General features: G+C 30.4%; 5 protein-coding genes across 9 annotated transcripts; 2 read left to right on the forward strand and 3 right to left on the reverse strand.

Moving 5' to 3' along the window:
- The first annotated feature begins 215 nt into the window (after positions 1 to 215).
- On the forward strand, positions 216 to 7,976 carry LOC126857282 (ATP-binding cassette subfamily C member 4-like). Of its 2 annotated transcripts, none has more exons than XM_050606538.1 (18): positions 216 to 632; positions 1,745 to 1,855; positions 2,011 to 2,145; positions 2,214 to 2,418; positions 2,552 to 2,771; positions 2,886 to 3,042; positions 3,122 to 3,371; positions 3,637 to 3,828; positions 3,933 to 4,219; positions 4,283 to 4,466; positions 4,591 to 4,940; positions 5,008 to 5,224; positions 5,301 to 5,511; positions 5,589 to 5,819; positions 5,905 to 6,051; positions 6,326 to 6,627; positions 6,805 to 7,452; positions 7,546 to 7,976. In XM_050606538.1, exons 1-18 carry the CDS (start codon positions 559 to 561, stop codon positions 7,579 to 7,581), a joined length of 3,957 nt encoding a protein of 1,318 aa, XP_050462495.1. In that variant the 5' UTR covers positions 216 to 558; the 3' UTR covers positions 7,582 to 7,976. The 2 variants fall into 2 exon arrangements, with proteins under 2 accessions (XP_050462495.1, XP_050462493.1); XM_050606536.1 differs by having other exon boundaries at positions 217 to 632; positions 5,905 to 6,135.
- Positions 7,977 to 8,146: 170 nt separating this feature from the next.
- LOC126857289 (DNA replication complex GINS protein SLD5) lies at positions 8,147 to 9,651 on the reverse strand. 2 transcript variants are annotated; one of them, XM_050606561.1, is made up of 2 exons: positions 9,067 to 9,651; positions 8,147 to 8,997 (listed from the first exon to the last, which is right to left on the reverse strand). In XM_050606561.1, exon 2 carries the CDS (start codon positions 8,993 to 8,995, stop codon positions 8,342 to 8,344), a length of 654 nt encoding a protein of 217 aa, XP_050462518.1. In that variant the 5' UTR covers positions 8,996 to 8,997; positions 9,067 to 9,651; the 3' UTR covers positions 8,147 to 8,341. The 2 variants fall into 2 exon arrangements, with proteins under 2 accessions (XP_050462518.1, XP_050462519.1); XM_050606562.1 differs by having other exon boundaries at positions 8,147 to 9,009.
- A 161-nt stretch (positions 9,652 to 9,812) lies between these two features.
- LOC126857286 (rhodopsin) lies at positions 9,813 to 12,410 on the forward strand. The gene is made up of 6 exons (XM_050606556.1): positions 9,813 to 9,978; positions 10,313 to 10,648; positions 10,742 to 10,989; positions 11,081 to 11,339; positions 11,435 to 11,601; positions 11,737 to 12,410. Exons 2-6 carry the CDS (start codon positions 10,316 to 10,318, stop codon positions 11,864 to 11,866), a joined length of 1,137 nt encoding a protein of 378 aa, XP_050462513.1. The 5' UTR covers positions 9,813 to 9,978; positions 10,313 to 10,315; the 3' UTR covers positions 11,867 to 12,410.
- A 1,897-nt stretch (positions 12,411 to 14,307) lies between these two features.
- On the reverse strand, positions 14,308 to 15,497 carry LOC126857291 (COMM domain-containing protein 2). 2 transcript variants are annotated; one of them, XM_050606565.1, is made up of 5 exons: positions 15,350 to 15,497; positions 15,184 to 15,261; positions 14,998 to 15,080; positions 14,758 to 14,931; positions 14,308 to 14,679 (listed from the first exon to the last, which is right to left on the reverse strand). In XM_050606565.1, the coding sequence occupies exons 1-5, from the start codon at positions 15,414 to 15,416 to the stop codon at positions 14,473 to 14,475; spliced, it is 609 nt and encodes a 202-aa protein (XP_050462522.1). In that variant the 5' UTR covers positions 15,417 to 15,497; the 3' UTR covers positions 14,308 to 14,472. The 2 variants fall into 2 exon arrangements, with proteins under 2 accessions (XP_050462522.1, XP_050462521.1); XM_050606564.1 differs by having other exon boundaries at positions 14,758 to 14,940.
- LOC126857294 (prefoldin subunit 6) lies at positions 15,464 to 17,087 on the reverse strand. 2 transcript variants are annotated; one of them, XM_050606569.1, is made up of 4 exons: positions 16,956 to 17,087; positions 16,470 to 16,552; positions 16,192 to 16,387; positions 15,464 to 16,120 (listed from the first exon to the last, which is right to left on the reverse strand). In XM_050606569.1, the coding sequence occupies exons 2-4, from the start codon at positions 16,528 to 16,530 to the stop codon at positions 15,991 to 15,993; spliced, it is 387 nt and encodes a 128-aa protein (XP_050462526.1). In that variant the 5' UTR covers positions 16,531 to 16,552; positions 16,956 to 17,087; the 3' UTR covers positions 15,464 to 15,990. The 2 variants fall into 2 exon arrangements, with proteins under 2 accessions (XP_050462526.1, XP_050462525.1); XM_050606568.1 differs by having other exon boundaries at positions 16,865 to 17,021.
- Between the last annotated feature and the right edge of the window lie 230 nt (positions 17,088 to 17,317).

Below are 17,317 nucleotides of genomic sequence, written 5' to 3' on the forward strand. Positions count from 1 at the left end.
AACAAATTTTATTTATATCAAGTTTATTTTATTAATATATTAATTATTTTTATTGATAAGAAGATTTATTTCAGAGCTTCTTTTCAGAGCTCTCTTGTCTTTCTCTTGCATTCTTTTTGGCGTTGAAATTATTGCTTCTAAAAAAAGAAACTTGTTTTAATTTGTAAATAGATGTTTATGTAATATTCAGACATCATTCTAATTTCTTGTTAAGCAAGCATTCCATTATCTCTTCTCACACATCTTTTTTTATTTTTTAATTCCACAGCAAGCAATACGATTTGTCAATCTTTCCATTTTGCATTTACATAACATGTTTGGATCTTCCCATTTTCATGATTTAGTGCATGATTGGGTGTATAGTAATATATATATATAGTAACCATAGTAACCTAATTCATCTGTGTATGTATAAGTGTGTATAAAATCATAGCACGCGCACGAGCTATTCATAAGCAGTTATAGACAGTATGAGGCAGTATGATATAACAGCATGACATAGTGGGTTGTGATCAAAATACACTAATTAATTCGTATTTATTGTTTCGTTATTTCTAAATGGACGCCACCAAGAAAATTAATAATCCAAATCCACGAGCATCCGCAAATCCAATCAGTAAATTGTTCTTCTGGTGAGTCAAAAAAGGAACAATATCTGCACGCTACAATTGAATTTAATATACAAAAATATATCACGTATAAAGAAAAATATTATTGTAAAATTATGACTATAAAACAAAAGGACAACTATTACTTGTGCAATTATTAGAAGCAATGTATTAACACTGTAGATATTTAAAGCTCGTATATTTTAATTATTTAGAGCGTGCTTCAATCAGCTTCAATTGAGAACTATTCGTTATGTACATAAGAGTTATTCTATCTTTTTAGTTGAACTAGAACGGAATAGAATAAGATATATATATATATATATATATATATATATATATATATATAAAACTTTTGCTTGCAAATGATATATATAATATGCGAACACATACATATACACGAATCGTTCTCAAGGTCGTAATATACATATATATATATATATATATATATATATATATATATATATATATATATAGATAAAACTAAATTATATGAGAGATAGCACCAATAATTTTTATTAAACTTTTATCTGTTATTTTATCGAGATGCTCTATTTCAGTAGAATGTTAGAGTAAAGCAAAAAATTTTATAAAATAATAGCCAACGAAATATACATATATATATGGCAAAGAAATTAAATAGATTGTTCGATAACAGTCCTGTCATCAAAACTTTTAGCTATTTTTGCAAATTGTTAACATATCAGTTGCAATGTGAATGCAACTGACACTAATCTGCTGCAATTTTTATTTAAATTTCTGTTTGCAAATTACTTATTATAAATATTTTACATAATTAAAACAGTAATCGTATCATATAGTATTTAACTCTTATCTTGATTTATTTGCAGCAGATATATTATCTTTCTACTTTTGACCATGAGTTTGCTCTTAAGATTAATATAACCCCTTTGATATTAAGATCACTGATAAGCATATCACTGATTGTGAGTATAATGTATTATCATACTCACAAGATACACACACACACACACGCGTATACATAATTTTCTCATTTGTAATTATTTATAAAATTATATATATACTTTGTCATAAATTTTCACATATTTCTACATTAATCAAATGCATTTCCTTGCATGCAAACTTATTCTATAATTTGTTATGGTATATCTAAGGTGGTTGGTGAAATTATTCTGGTATGGAAAGGATCATGACTTGGAGATGAAAAATTTATACAATACACTGCCTGCTGATGTGAGTGAACTTCTGGGAAATAGACTAGAACAGTAAGAGAAATTATTTTATTATTAAAGTAAATTTATATATTATAATTGTGCACATTGATATGTGATGAGATCTTAATGTTAATAAATTGTTGATACAAAAAAATTATATTTCTTGATATTGTTGTCACTTTTCTCACATAAATGGATGCTTATAGACATTGGAAAAATGAAATATGTACAGCTGAGAAGAATGGTAGAAATCCTAAATTTTTCACAGCTTTAAGGCAAACATTTATCTGGTCATTTCTCTATTATGGAGGATGGATTTTATTTATGACCACTATTTTAAGGTGATTATAATAATTATAATCAGAGTGACTAACTCTTTGTGTATTATACTATATGTATTTCTTCATAGAGTCCTGCAACCATATTTATTGGGTCTGCTTATTTGGCATTTTGATCCAAGAGCAATATCCACCCAAGAAGAAGCATATTTCTATGCAACTGGTATAATAATTGTAGGAATAATGACAATGTTAATCAACCACCATTCATATGTAGGTTTAACAGAGATTGGAATGCGAGTAAGAATAGCAAGTTCTTCTCTTATGTACAGAAAGGTAATTTAATTAGTAAATTAAAATTAAAGTTTCTTTTGATTTTATTTTGATAATTTTTTGTGTTATTCAATTTTTTCATAATCCAGAATCTTACTATGATTATATATATCTTTTTGATTTTTTTTTTCTATAGATATTGCGCTTATCAAAATCATCTACGACTACTCCAGGACAGATTATTAATCTTTTATCAAATGATATGTCTAAATTTGATCAGCTATTTACATTTTTACATTACATTTGGATAATGCCTATACAAGGTGCAATAATTGCATATTTAATATGGCAAAACGTCGGCATTGCTTCATTGACCGGTATATTTCTGATAACAATTCAAACTATTCCACTTCAAGGTAATGCATAAAATTATAAAAAAATAACACATACCTAATGCGCAATTAACAATAAGTTTATATTTATGTACTTTATTATTTACTTTGTAATACTTTGTATTATATACTTTACAGGATATATAAGTAAATGGACTTCAAAATTGCGTTTGAAAACTGCAATGAGAACTGATGAGAGAATTCGTTTGATGTCCGAAATAATCAGTGGTATACAAGTTATCAAAATGTACACTTGGGAAAAACCATTTCAGGAACTAGTTAATTGCATAAGAAAGTTTGTATTATATTTCTCTTGCAGTTTCGTTATCATAACAGAGAAATTTAATGTAATAAGCACATTATTTTATATCTAGATATGAAATCGATGTTCTTACATTAATGTCATACTTAAGAGGTTTCACTTTGGCCACGTTTGTCTTCACGGAAAGAACAACATTATATTTTACTATCATGACTTATGTACTATTTGGATATTCAATATCAGCAGATAAAGTTTTCTCAATGGCACAGTACTTTAACATTCTTCAGTTAACTATGGCAATATTTTATCCTCTAGCTGTTGCATCTGTTGCCGAAACAGCTGTATCTATAAAGAGAATTGAAGTAAGATAAATTTATCAGATTATTATGAAACAACTATCTATCAAATTAGACATATTGCATGAATCTATCGTTTTCTTAATTGTATCATATAAATTTATATATTTCAATATACAAATATTATCTGAAAATATTATCTTTGAAATGGTAATTTTGTAACATAATTGGATTTTCAAATAAGAATGTTTCAATATTTCCATATTTATCTTAATGCGTGCAAGACTTTATATCAATTATTAATATTAATAGATAAGGTTTTTTTCAACAGAACTTTCTCTTATTAAATGAAAACATTTCATTGGTACAATCATTGCCAGTTACTAATGAAATAAGTATCTTAATGAAAAACGTTAATGCTTCGTGGACAACCACTGGAATAATGAATACATTACATAATATTAACATTGAAATTGGAACTGGAAAACTTTATGTTATTGTTGGTTCTACAGGTTCAGGAAAGGTATATATTTTTTGTATTATATATATGTATATATATGTATATGTGTAATATGAGTGTAAAAATTTTTTATCATTAAAAAAAAAAAAAGTTTGTCTAATTTTCAGAGTTCTTTCTTGCAAGCCATTTTAGGCGAACTGGAACCATCGCATGGGCAGATATATATAAATGGCAAAATATCATATGCTAGTCAAGAACCTTGGCTGTTTGCAGACACAATACGAAATAATATTTTATTTGATCAACCCTACAATAAAGATAAATATCAAAGAGTTGTAAAAGTATGCGCTCTTGTGAGAGATTTTGAGCAACTTCTGTACGGTGATAAGACCTTTGTCGGTGAAAGAGGTACGGCACTTAGTGGTGGTCAACGTGCGAGAATTAATTTGGCAAGGTAAATTTGCATTCACTTATGTACGATTTATTTTATATTCTAACAGAATCTCTATTCTTATAGAGCCGTTTATAGAGACGCTAATATTTATCTTTTCGACGATCCTTTATCAGCTGTCGATACTAACGTTGGCAGACATTTGTTTGATGAATGCATAAATATTTACTTACAAAATAAAACAAGAATTCTCGTGACTCATCAATTACAATATTTGAAACAATGCGACTATATTATTATTCTAAATAACGTACGTGTAAAATATTACATTATACACATACACATGTGTTATATGTACAGATAATTATTTATAACTATTATGAGTATACAAAATGAGTATACAAATGCTGAATGATTTTGTTATTTTTTAAAAGGGTCAAATTGACAATGAAGGCACATTTATGACTCTTCAAGAAAAAAAGATAGATTTTTTAGAAACCTTATCAAAAGATCAAGAAGTTAACGAAGAGACGAAAGAATCATTAAAAATTGATACAAATCTTACATCTGAAGTAACACAAAATAATAAGGATAACAATGAAGAAGTAGATGAGGTCGAACCTGAAGAAATCGAAGAGCTTTTGGCCAAAGGAAGTTTATCAAAATCACTTTACTGGAAATATATTCGTAGTGGTGCGTCGATTATCATGATCGTTATCTTTCTATTTTGCATGATTTTGGGACAAATTGGAAGCAGTGGTTGTGAATATTGGCTCGGCTATTGGTAAGTTTCTATAAAGAGAAAGATTCACTCTATTATTGCATGAATGAAAATAAATTTTATAATGCAGGACGAAACAGGAAGAAATGCGTGTGAAGGCTATACGGGAATGGCAGTATAATACAAAGAACAATTTTACAATTTCATCTTTTACCCCGAGATCTATTAAACAAACAGACAATAACTCAGAGACGAATAATAAATTCACTGAAGTTTGGATAACAGATTATTTGAAATATCAATCCAGCAATACTACATTGCCACAAAACTTTACTTCCAATAATATTGTTAGTATTTCAGTCATATTTCTATGATATAATCAAATTTGCAGCATTCATAAATCTTTTTTGCTACTTCACTTAGGCTAAAATTATGGATATGGATTTTTACTTTCTTGACACAAATACAGCCTTATGGATTTATGGAGGTTTTCTTACCATTAGTGTTGTAATGACAACATGCCGAAATCTAATATTTTATAAAATATGTATGAATGCCAGCAAGAATCTGCATAACTTCATGTTCTCGTGTTTACTTAAAGCGCCCATGTCATTCTTTGATAAAAATCCATCAGGTAAGCATATTTTATCAATGTTGATTATGATTGATGTGTAACGCGAATACGCAACAATACGAATCTCATATTTTTAGGTCGAATTTTGAATCGTTTCTCGAAGGATATTGGCGCTGTGGATGAAATTTTACCTAGGACTACGATAGAAGCCATTCAAATTTTTGTAGTAATGATTGGAATTCTAATACAAGTACTTATTATTAATTGGTGGATTATATTCCCTATAATTATTATGGGAATTTTGTACAACGAAATAAGAAAGATTTACATTCCAACAGCACAGACTATAAAACGATTAGAGGGAAATGGTAAAAGTTTATTTTTTTCTTGTTTGAAAGATTATAAAATCTTATTTTTTATATTCTCTGAACATTTATTTAATTAAATTTTTAGCGAAGAGTCCTGTTTTTTCGCATGTCAACTCTACATTGTCAGGTCTGACGACAATACGTTCTGCTGGTGCTCAGGAAATAGTTCGTAAACAATTCGACGAACACCAGGATTTACACACTAGTACTTACTCGTTAATTGTCACAACTGGTACGATGTTTGGTTTTGCGTTAGACATGGTGACTATTGGTTTCATCGCCTTCGTTACATTTAGTTTTATCGCGTTGAATGACGGTAAATTTTTGTCACGATTATTAATGAATATATATATATATATATATATATATATATATATATATATATATATATATATACACATATATACACACGCACGCACACACACACACACCACACACACACACACACACACTTTTTTTTTCAACGATATATTTACGAATTGAGTTTTTTTATTTCTCCCTTTCAGAAAATACTTTCGCTGGGAATGTCGGTTTAGCAATTTCTCAAGTACTCGTTTTATGCGGTATGATGCAATATGGGATACGTCAAACAGCCGAAACTATTACGCAGATGACAAGCGTGGAAAGAATATTGCAATTCACCGAGCTCGAAAAGGAGGGTCCATTTGAAAGTAATCCCACGGATAAACCACCGAGTAATTGGCCCGTCAAGGGAGAGATTAAATTCGATCGTGTTTCTCTTCAATATGCCAAATCAGAACCACCCGTTCTTAAATCTTTGAGTTTCATCGTAGAACCGGGCATGAAAGTAATCACAATTATTTATTATCGAATCAAATGTCCTATTTGTTACAAACGATATCTTATTTATATACAATTCTTCAAATTATTCTAAATAAATTTAAATAATAAAATAATAAATTTAAATAATAAAATAATAAATAAATTCTAAATAAATTTATTCTAAGTAATTTTAAATATTCAGATTGGAATAGTAGGTCGTACTGGAGCCGGGAAATCTTCTCTAATCTCTACTTTGTTCCACATGACGAAATTCGACGGCGATATTTACATCGATAAAGTTAATACGAAGAAAATCGGTCTTCATGATTTGAGAAATAAGATCTCCATAATACCGCAGGAACCAATGTTATTTTCCGCTACGCTAAGAGATAATCTCGATCCCTTTCGCAAATTTCACGACGCCGATCTGTGGAGTGCCTTGGAAGAAGTACAACTGAAAGACGCAATAGCCTCCTTAGACCATGGCATCGAACACAGCGGCAGTAACTTAAGCGCCGGACAACGACAATTGATTTGCCTGGCGCGCGCTATTTTACAAGATAATAGAATTCTCGTGCTCGACGAAGCCACCGCGAATGTCGATCCTACGACGGACGCGCTTATACAAACTACGATCCGGAATAAGTTCAAAGCCTGCACGGTATTGACAATAGCACATAGATTGAATACAATAATGGATAGCGATAAAGTATTGTTAATGGATCATGGTCAAATGCTAGAATTTGATCATCCATACATTCTATTACAAAATGAAAAAAGCCACTTCAGTGCTATGGTACAAGAAACTGAAAAGTTAATGACTGAACAACTTAAACAATGCGCAAAACGGGTAAATTAATTGCTACATTACTCTATTTATACTTGCAATTGAAATTAATAAAAGTAATAAAATATATTAAGATATATGATATTTTAATTGCAGGCTTATGAGCAACAATATGAATCCACAAAATTATAACAACTAAGAAGATTTCTTTGTGAAGAACATTTAGAAAATTTACTTATCTAGTTTTTGTACTTAGTTTTTTAATCCAAGAGATTTTAAAATTCTTTTATGTTAATCTTTTAACAATAATAACTTAGTAAATCCATTTCTTAATATTTAAATGTTTGTACTTATTTTTTATATGTTTATACATATTTATGTAGCCTGAAAACGTGATATTCTTAAAAAAAAATGCACTTCACTTTTCTATCATCTTTTCTATAATCTTGCCTTACAATAAAAATTTTATTATATTTTATGTAACTAATATCTTATCAAAATAAAGAAGATTTCAATGTATACATCACTCTCTAATCTAAAAATCATTTACTGCAAAAATCGATTTTTTTCTTAATATTACTAGTACTGCAATTAAATAATATTAACAGTATAATTATAAAAAAAATTAATTTTTAATAAAAATCATTTTATCTTTAATAACTATAATAGTCTATAGTATTTAATGATTATATAAAGTTTAATTAGGAAACAAAAAAATGGTACATTTTTCAAATTTTTATTCTTTATATATACTCTTGTATATCTCTTGATATTCAATTGATTAATGAGTCTGAATGTTAAATATATATTATAACAGAAAGTACAGAAAAATTTGTATATGTATATTGAAATTTTATATATAAAAAGATGAATAAAAATTTATCTTTTTTATAAAAAATAGAAATATCACAACCTTTGTCTTTTGACTGTGTTTCCCTTTGATTTAAGAATATCAAATCAATTGTACCACACCCGACTTAACTAAGTGTGCTATAGCACTATATTGAATAATATGCTGTGAACCTTCCTCAAAGTCTATCTCTTCATTCAGTGTGCCAGGCACAACTACACCTGTAACTCTCCGATTGGCACGCAGGAATACATGTGCTTGCATATTGGGTTTAACAGTAAACTTGTTTACCTCGAATCGCTGAAAGTTAGGAGGCATGTGCTGCAAGGCCACTGTCTTGAAGAGTGTCTCCAAATTAGCCAAGTACTCCTTGGCGAAACGTAACTCGCCCGGTGTCAGATAAGATTCCTCCTCCTGGTTTCTGTTTTCCTCCTCTGATAAGATGTGAATCGTGTACCGTTCGATCTTCTCCAAGCGTGTTCGCAGATAGCTACTGATAACGTATCTGATCCGATCAAGCTCCATCCGATGAATGAGCGCACGTAGATCGCTCTTGTCTAACCTCTTGACGTTCTCCTCCATGTGCGCGATTTGTTGTAGCATGCAATCTACCAGATCAGATTGATGCGGCAAGATCTCCGGCGCGAATGTCTCGTTCATCCAGGCATTTTCGATTTGATGGAGCACGGTCTGCGCTGTCAGCTCGGCCTCCTCGTTGTCGTCCAATAAACTCTCATCACCGAGACTCTCTTCCATGGCTATCGATAATGCTAACCGTTATATAAAAATAATAGCATGTACTTTATTAAAAAATTATTTGTACATACTTAATGTATTGATTTTCTTCGAGATTTGTTTTTTATATATATCATCACGTTATTATTGTTGATCCATCGCATGCGACAAAGGCGCGCTAACCGCTAGACTCTCGGGCCATTTTGAATATAATCTTCGATGTTCGAATTTCCCACGAGATCACGTGGATTATCTCGAACTCGTGATTATCGTTACATTTGCGTTCGAGTCGATTACGTTTGAATTTAATTTGCGTATGCATTATGCAGTTGGAATAATAAAGATAATTCTTTTTTTATGTCTGCATTATTTTTAAATAAAATAGTCTCTATGTATATATTATATACATGTTATTTTTCTTTATGCTTATGTAAACGTATATATTTCTGTGTGATTAATTAATCCCCGAAAGCAAAACGATGATTTGTAATTAAAATAATTGTTCGTTATATTAAAATAATCGACTTCCTTGATAATAAAAAAAATTTGTTGAAGCATAATAGAATTTTTATAATTGTCCATTGTAGTCAATCGGTCAAGATGCAGCAGGTGCCTCCGCGGACACAACTTTTCATGTTCTATTCTTGTATTACACCTTCGTAAGGTTTCTGTGTATAACACTCGAGATACTCTCAAGGTATTCCCAAATCCTGTGTAATTTAATAGAGAACTTCTTAAGACTGTTTGGCGACTTAGAAAAAGCTGTATATAGTACAACAAAGACGTAAGTTTGCGATGAGTATTTAAGCGTGGCTCGTCATCGCGACGGTCCCCGAGCCGCATCTCTGACGGTGAATCGAACAGGGAACTCATCCTGCGAGTTTCACGGAAAAGACATTACCGGAATCCACGATCGGCAATAACAATTCAGCGATAGCAGTAGCGATTCAGAATTTGGATTAGTTCGTTCACCACAACGATTTTTTCCAAATACGCGAACATAGGTAAGCCATGTAGCGTCAATGTAGCTTCACACACATCCAGATCTCTATTTCTCATATACATATATCGATATGTGATTATCTATATTTAAAAAAGTAAAAATTCTGGAAAGATTTTCTCTCAGACTTTCTCTTAGATATCTTCGTTATTCTTTCGCACATTTTAATTATCAAGCAAAATTGTCTCAAATACTACTCGTCTCAATAAGAAAGGATTTCTCTTAGACTTTCTCTTACATTATTAGATATCTTCGTTATTCTTTCATCCATTTTGTCAAGCAAAATTATCAAATACTACTCGTCTCAATAATTAATCGACATAAAAAAATTCTTGTAGTTAATGATGTCTATCGCATCCGGACCGAGCCATGCAGCCTACACATGGACGGCGCAAGGAGGCGGATTTGGTAATCAAACAGTGGTAGACAAAGTGCCACCGGAGATGCTCCATCTGGTCGACGCTCATTGGTATCAATTCCCACCGATGAACCCACTATGGCACGCGATTCTCGGTTTTGTCATCGGTATCCTCGGCATAATATCTGTTATCGGTAATGGCATGGTAATATACATATTCACCACTACCAAGAGCCTCCGTACTCCAAGCAATCTGCTCGTCATCAATCTCGCCATCTCTGACTTTCTTATGATGTTATCCATGTCTCCAGCTATGGTGTGTATATCATTCTGAAAAATTTTCGCGAATAAAATATCCAAAGAAGAAAATGTGATTTGTTAAATCATTTAATTAACGAATTATGCACAGGTGATTAATTGCTATTACGAGACGTGGGTGTTAGGACCTCTAGTCTGTGAACTATATGGCTTGACGGGCTCCCTGTTCGGATGTGGCTCCATATGGACAATGACAATGATCGCATTCGATAGGTACAACGTAATCGTCAAAGGCTTATCTGCCAAGCCAATGACAATTAATGGCGCCCTCCTTCGCATACTTGGCATCTGGTTCTTCTCACTGGGTTGGACAATCGCACCTATGTTTGGATGGAATCGGTGCGTGGGACAAATCCTAAATTAATACTATATATTATTCAAGAATATGTTACATAAATTATCAACAATATAATATACTCATTTTTTACAGTTACGTGCCCGAAGGCAACATGACTGCTTGCGGTACGGACTACTTGACCAAAGACTTGCTCTCCAGATCATATATCCTGGTTTACAGCTTCTTTTGTTATTTCTTGCCGCTGTTCCTTATCATTTACAGTTACTTTTTCATCATCCAGGCCGTCGCTGCACATGAGAAGAACATGCGCGAACAAGCGAAAAAGATGAACGTTGCTTCCTTGCGATCGGCCGAAAACCAGAGCACCAGCGCCGAATGCAAACTGGCGAAGGCAAGATTCTCTCTCCTTATACTCAATCCGTTAATTCTCATTTATGCGCAATTGCTTTAACAACATTAAACAATAATACACTAATAATTATACAGGTAGCTCTGATGACCATTTCCTTATGGTTCATGGCATGGACTCCATACTTGGTTATTAATTATGCAGGTATCTTCGAGACAGTCAAAATCAACCCGCTTTTCACGATCTGGGGTTCTCTCTTTGCGAAAGCCAATGCCGTGTACAATCCCATTGTATATGGCATCAGGTAAGTCGTGATTTCATTAATCTTTGAAATATATAATAGCACGGTCAAGATATTTAAAAAAATAAAAAAACAATGCAAAAAATTAGATAAATTATTCCGTACTTTTACGCTAATCCTTTCTCTATATGATTTCAGTCATCCCAAGTACCGAGCTGCTCTCTTCCAGAGGTTCCCGTCTTTGGCATGTTCCTCTGGACCGGCTGGTGCGGACACATTGTCCACGACTACCACAGTTACGGAAGGGACCGAAAAGCCTGCCGCATAAAATAACGACACTGTTAATCTTTTTTTTTTGACAATGCAATAGATTTTCGCTGAATCGGCGTAAGGCCAAGAGAAATCGTCACAAAAGAATCGCGCTTCATCAAGCGTGGATTGTAAATAGCTGCAATAAATAATATAATATGTGCATCAGAAATACTGTGATCGGCGAGAAATTTAATATTATATGTCATACATAAAAAAATGGTCATACGATTAACTGTGGTTCGAATGAGTAATCATCTACGCGGAGCCAAGGCAAAGTATGTAAAAAAAAAACTTTAACATTAGAAAAATCGAGAGCTAAACAACCTAAACTGTTAGAGTTTATAATACATTATACGATTCGGCTGCAGCATGATGCGAATTTCTTATGTCTCATAGCGAAATTTATAAATTCTGTATCATCTCTTCAAGGCATAAAATAAAATACATAGTTATTTTGGAATTAGCGAACATATCGGCTATATTGCTAAAAGTATTATAGCGCCATGAGATATATATCGTGTCTGTAATTAATTTTATAGAATAAATTCTGCAGGGGCAATCATATATATATGACAATTTGAATTAAACATTTCAAAAATTTTAAAGATCCCGAACATAAATCCTGTGATACTTATTTTTGTTTAACATTTAGTATTTTTTATTATGTCTTCAGATAAACAGTAAGGAATCTTTTTAGATTACATGCCAAAGAATTTATTAAATAACATTCGTTTGCATTATTACAACAAACTAAGTGTCTCTTATCACTCTTATTCCTGTAAAGAAAAAAATGAAGAGAAATTTAAAATGAGAATTCACGTTGTGTACAATATATCATAAAGTATAACAGAGTATAACAGAATCCATTCTAAATTCCGTGAAAACTTTTTGCATAATCAAGTAATTATAACAGCTATATTGAGGCTTCACAAATTATAAATTCTTCATTTTTCTTAGAAACATTTATCACATAATATGTCTAATATTGATATATATATATATATATATATATATATATATATATATATATATATATATATACGAGCTATATATACGAGACTATATATATATATATATATATACGAGCTATATATACGAGACTATATATATATATATATATATATATATATATAATCGTATATATATATATCAATAATATTAGACATATTATGTGATAAATGTTTCTAAGAAAAATGAAGAATTTATAATTTGTGAAGCCTCAATATAGCTGTTATAATTACTTGATTATGCAAAAAGTTTTCACGGAATTTAGAATGGATTCTGTTATACTCTGTTATACTTTATGATATATTGTACACAACGTGAATTCTCATTTTAAATTTCTCTTCATTTTTATATTTTATATATTTTTATATTTTTATCATTTATATATATATATATATATATATATATATATATATATATATATATACATATATATATAGTGTCGTGTGAGATTAACGGCTTTTTTATAAAAAAATTTTATAAAAAAACACAACGTTAATGTAATGAAAAATGCCAATAAACACATTATCTAATACCCAGATTTCGTAGTAGCAGTTGATTACCATAGGAGGCGACATGATTATCATCATAATGAAATTGGAGAAAATCAAGTTTACTACTACAAAATTGATTGGTGTCCTTAGAGAGGATGTCATTAGGAACACACACACTACAATCCATCCCATAAGTCCTAATACAATCATCACTAGACCCAGAATTTTGTGACATATTGGATCCATTGATGGAAATTGGTACCTAATAGTTTAAAGAGCTCGATTAGTCTCTTTGCGAAAAAAAAAGATACAAAAATATAAAAAATTTAAAAGTAACCAATGTGGATCAATCAAATGCAGCATGTCCTAAGATATTTTATTTATGACAGTTTGATTGTTGAAATCCATGATCTGCTGCATCGTGTGGGATCTGTGTGTTGTTGTTGATACATTAGTAAACGTCGTGATGAAGAATTCAGGTAAAATAATCAAAGTTAGATTTTCGGCACCTATTGTAATGAAAGACTCCATTTTCTATAAAAAATTATTGAAAAATAATTAATAACAATTAAAAGAGTATGATGCATAAAAAAAGCAGTACATACCCTTTAACATTAAAATTTTTCAAAATACAACCAGTCCTGTTAAATCTCCTAAGTTTGAGGTAAATTGAAAACTTCAATTTGTAAAACATCAATACTCTGTGATAAGTAGTAATAGAAGTAGCCTATATAATGGTATTATATAGGCACATTGATAAACAGTACAAGTGCAAAAAGAATGCAGTTTTCTCTTATATACTTTTCTTCCCAATATAGAAATCTGATAAAATTATCCAATTATATATGCAAATGCACTCAATTACAAGTCCTTGACTGTAATAGTATAATGTATGCATGTATCACTTATGATTACTGTTAGTTATTATTTAGGATAAACTGAAATAAAATTTGACGAATACCCATAGTAAATGTGATTTACATAATTGAAATAAATTTATATAATATCTTTCTTATAAATTAAAATTTTTATATTTAATCTCCTAAATATACATTCTCATATGTTTATATATTATATTAAATATTTATTGCATCAAATGTAATTATACAAATCACAGGAAGTCTCATTTTACTGCCCTTGAAATCCTCCGAATATGTGAGCTACGACTTTCCTGCAGCGCTTCTTCTAGTTCTTGAGTTATATGAAGTAAATTAATAGGATCTGTTTGTAGCAAAACATGTTCAATCTCATCCGAATTATCTGGATTTTTCAGTGATAAATCTATAGTAATAAGTGGCGCAACTTGTTTCAAGAGAGATCTTGATGCAGTCTATAATATAGACATAATGTAATTTAATTATAAATTAATATGAGAAAGAAAAAAAGCAAAATATAGAAGTTCTATTACCTGTACTTCAAATCTCCATTCCATGTCATAATATTCAGGTAATTTAAATCCAATCCCTTCTAAGGCATTCAAGATCTCATCTTTTTTAACGCTGTATAATTTACTAAGTATTGCCTCTTTCTCCTCCGTAAAACCTAAAGCGATCACGGAATCCCGGAAATCTTCCGCGTTTAACTGTAAAAACTTCAAATATACTATGCAATGCTATGCTTATAATTCAGTGCTATTGATAGATTTTACCTTATGTTTGCAACTTTCTAGCAAGAGATTGACTAGACCTTCCACTGAATTTTTTATTATATTCAATTCGACATTTAATTTCTCTGAAATGAGCATACACAATAATTGCTAGAGATTAGTTTGACAAAAATTAGCGACAATTAATAGATTGTTTTGACAACAATTAGCGACAATTAAACAACTTACGAGCGGCAGCGTTGTACACCTTAACATTCGGTCCCTTTTGTAGATAATCTAGAGCTAATTTGCAAAAGTCTTGCAATACTGTAAGAAATATATTTTTACCTTAGAAAACCTTATTGTAAAAACAAATTTTCATTTATTAACACATAAATAGAATTCCTTTGCATACCTGGCGGCGATTGTTCGGTAAGAAACAATATATGTTTCTTGTGATCTGGCTTCAATGTTAATAACATTTTTCTCTTCCGTATTACTCACTAATTAAAAACTTAGGTTAAAAATATCAATTAAAATGAGTATTTATTTGATAATTCTCGAATTACTTTCAAGACAGGCGGTACTTTTACGCCGCCATGTTGAAAAGTATACAAGAACGTTATTTGGCGGGCCATTTCAACTTTATCAATACATATATAAGTATCTCACTCATAGTTTTAATCAACTTTACAAGTTGCGATTTTAAACAATTTTTTACATAAAGTTCAACAAAACATGAAAATTATATAATTTTCAATATATTCTTAATATAATAATCATAAAATAATCAATTATATTAAAATCATTATAAGGATGCTGATTTTAAAGAAAAAGTATTATGCAGAGTTTATATATACTTTTTAATTAAAATAAATTGATTAAACGCTCATAATATAAAAGACTTGCATCAACAATTGTTCTGTAGAAGCACAAATTAACAAAATGAGAAACACACTATCATATAGCGACTTTGCTAATACATAACAATGTTATTTAAATGTTTATCATTATTAATTATATAACTGAGTTCGCAAAGCTGGTATTTGTATGACATTATGATTTTGATTGGTTTATCGAAGATTTAATTTGAGCTTGTTGGAACGCACGCTGTAATTTATCTATTATATCTTTTTGCGTGTCCAGTTTCTTGTCTAAGGTAGACATCAAACCGTCCACTCGATTCCTGAAAAATTCGTCTTTATAAATAAATCTGAAATTGAACGCAAATATTTAATTCTGATCGATAAAACTTACAATTCAGCTTTAATATAATCGATACGCTTGTCAACATTCTGTTTAGCTTCGTACAGATCTTGTTTCACAAGCACAGGCCCTATTAATTTGAATACATCGTTTTCTTCTTTTAAAAGTTCTAATTCTTCCTTTACCATAATGTTCTCGTTCAACTGTCCATCCAATTGTCGCCTTTGATTCAGCACTTTGTTGTACTCTGCAAATAGAAATTGATGTGTACAAAAATAATATAATAAAGACATAATAATCTATAAAACTTTTAAAAAAAATTTCTTTACCTTTATGAATCTGTCTTAATGTGTCAGCTTCAGTCTGAAGCTTCTTTTGCATTTCCTCCATTATAATTACTTGGAAATTTTAACTGTTATATAGAGTCAAAATAAACTATTATTAGTCATAATAAACTGTTATTAGAGTCATAATAAAGGCTTATAAATATTTCATATGAAGGAGACAGAAGATAATCAAGAACAATAATTTGTATGCATATGTTTTATTACAATCAAATTACATTGATATTTTAACTAAGTGATAGATACAATTACAAAAATCCATATACTTTATAATTGTGCTGAAGATGGTCCAAAAAAGGGACCGAAACGTTCGCTCTTTGTGATTGTATCACTTAGTTAAAATATCAATTTAATTTAATTGTAATGGAACTAATGCGCACATTATCACGCTGGCTCTTGATTGTCTTCTGTCTCCTTTGTTATGTAGAGTGTTGTAATTTTAACGATACGACTAATATTTTATAAACGTACTGCCAGATCTCGCTACAAAACATAACCAAATTAGTACCGGATCCTTCGATTCTGCGTCTCGCAATTTCATCAATCGATATGTTTCGATTATCGCAACAGAGAAAACATGCACATTCATTCGGCATCAGTGTATACAAGGTGTCACAAATTAAATTAACTCTAATATTTGTAGAACACCCTGAATAAATATATATATATATATATATATATATATATATATATATATATATATATATGACTCATGCATGCTAAAGAAAAATACACGCGGAAAGAATGAAGCGTAGATACATCTATTAGTTGTGTTGTACATACATGTAAAGTTAATATTAATCAATATTAATAGACAATATCAATAGACAAAT

Source organism: Cataglyphis hispanica, chromosome 21, assembly GCF_021464435.1.
Source record: "Cataglyphis hispanica isolate Lineage 1 chromosome 21, ULB_Chis1_1.0, whole genome shotgun sequence".
NCBI lineage: Eukaryota > Metazoa > Arthropoda > Insecta > Hymenoptera > Formicidae > Cataglyphis > Cataglyphis hispanica.

Bases quoted from the DNA above. Each gene is read 5' to 3' on its own strand.
- LOC126857282 (XM_050606536.1), top strand. From the start codon at position 559: ATGGACGCCACCAAGAAAATTAATAATCCAAATCCACGAGCATCCGCA. The intron at 3,829-3,932 runs GTATATATTTTT...TCTAATTTTCAG, and splicing joins GTTCTACAGGTTCAGGAAAG to AGTTCTTTCTTGCAAGCCAT. The intron at 4,220-4,282 runs GTAAATTTGCAT...CTATTCTTATAG, and splicing joins GCGAGAATTAATTTGGCAAG to AGCCGTTTATAGAGACGCTA.
- LOC126857289 (XM_050606561.1), bottom strand. From the start codon at position 8,995: ATGGAAGAGAGTCTCGGTGATGAGAGTTTATTGGACGACAACGAGGAG.
- LOC126857286 (XM_050606556.1), top strand. From the start codon at position 10,316: ATGATGTCTATCGCATCCGGACCGAGCCATGCAGCCTACACATGGACG. The intron at 11,340-11,434 runs GCAAGATTCTCT...ATAATTATACAG, and splicing joins CCGAATGCAAACTGGCGAAG to GTAGCTCTGATGACCATTTC. The intron at 11,602-11,736 runs GTAAGTCGTGAT...ATATGATTTCAG, and splicing joins CCCATTGTATATGGCATCAG to TCATCCCAAGTACCGAGCTG.
- LOC126857291 (XM_050606564.1), bottom strand. From the start codon at position 15,416: ATGTTATTAACATTGAAGCCAGATCACAAGAAACATATATTGTTTCTT. The intron at 14,941-14,997 runs GTAAAATCTATC...GTATATTTGAAG, and splicing joins TAGAAAGTTGCAAACATAAG to TTTTTACAGTTAAACGCGGA. The intron at 14,680-14,757 runs GTAATAGAACTT...TCTATATTATAG, and splicing joins AATGGAGATTTGAAGTACAG to ACTGCATCAAGATCTCTCTT.
- LOC126857294 (XM_050606569.1), bottom strand. From the start codon at position 16,530: ATGGAGGAAATGCAAAAGAAGCTTCAGACTGAAGCTGACACATTAAGA. The intron at 16,388-16,469 runs GTAAAGAAATTT...TTCTATTTGCAG, and splicing joins ATTAAGACAGATTCATAAAG to AGTACAACAAAGTGCTGAAT. The intron at 16,121-16,191 runs GTAAGTTTTATC...CGAATTTTTCAG, and splicing joins GATTATATTAAAGCTGAATT to GAATCGAGTGGACGGTTTGA.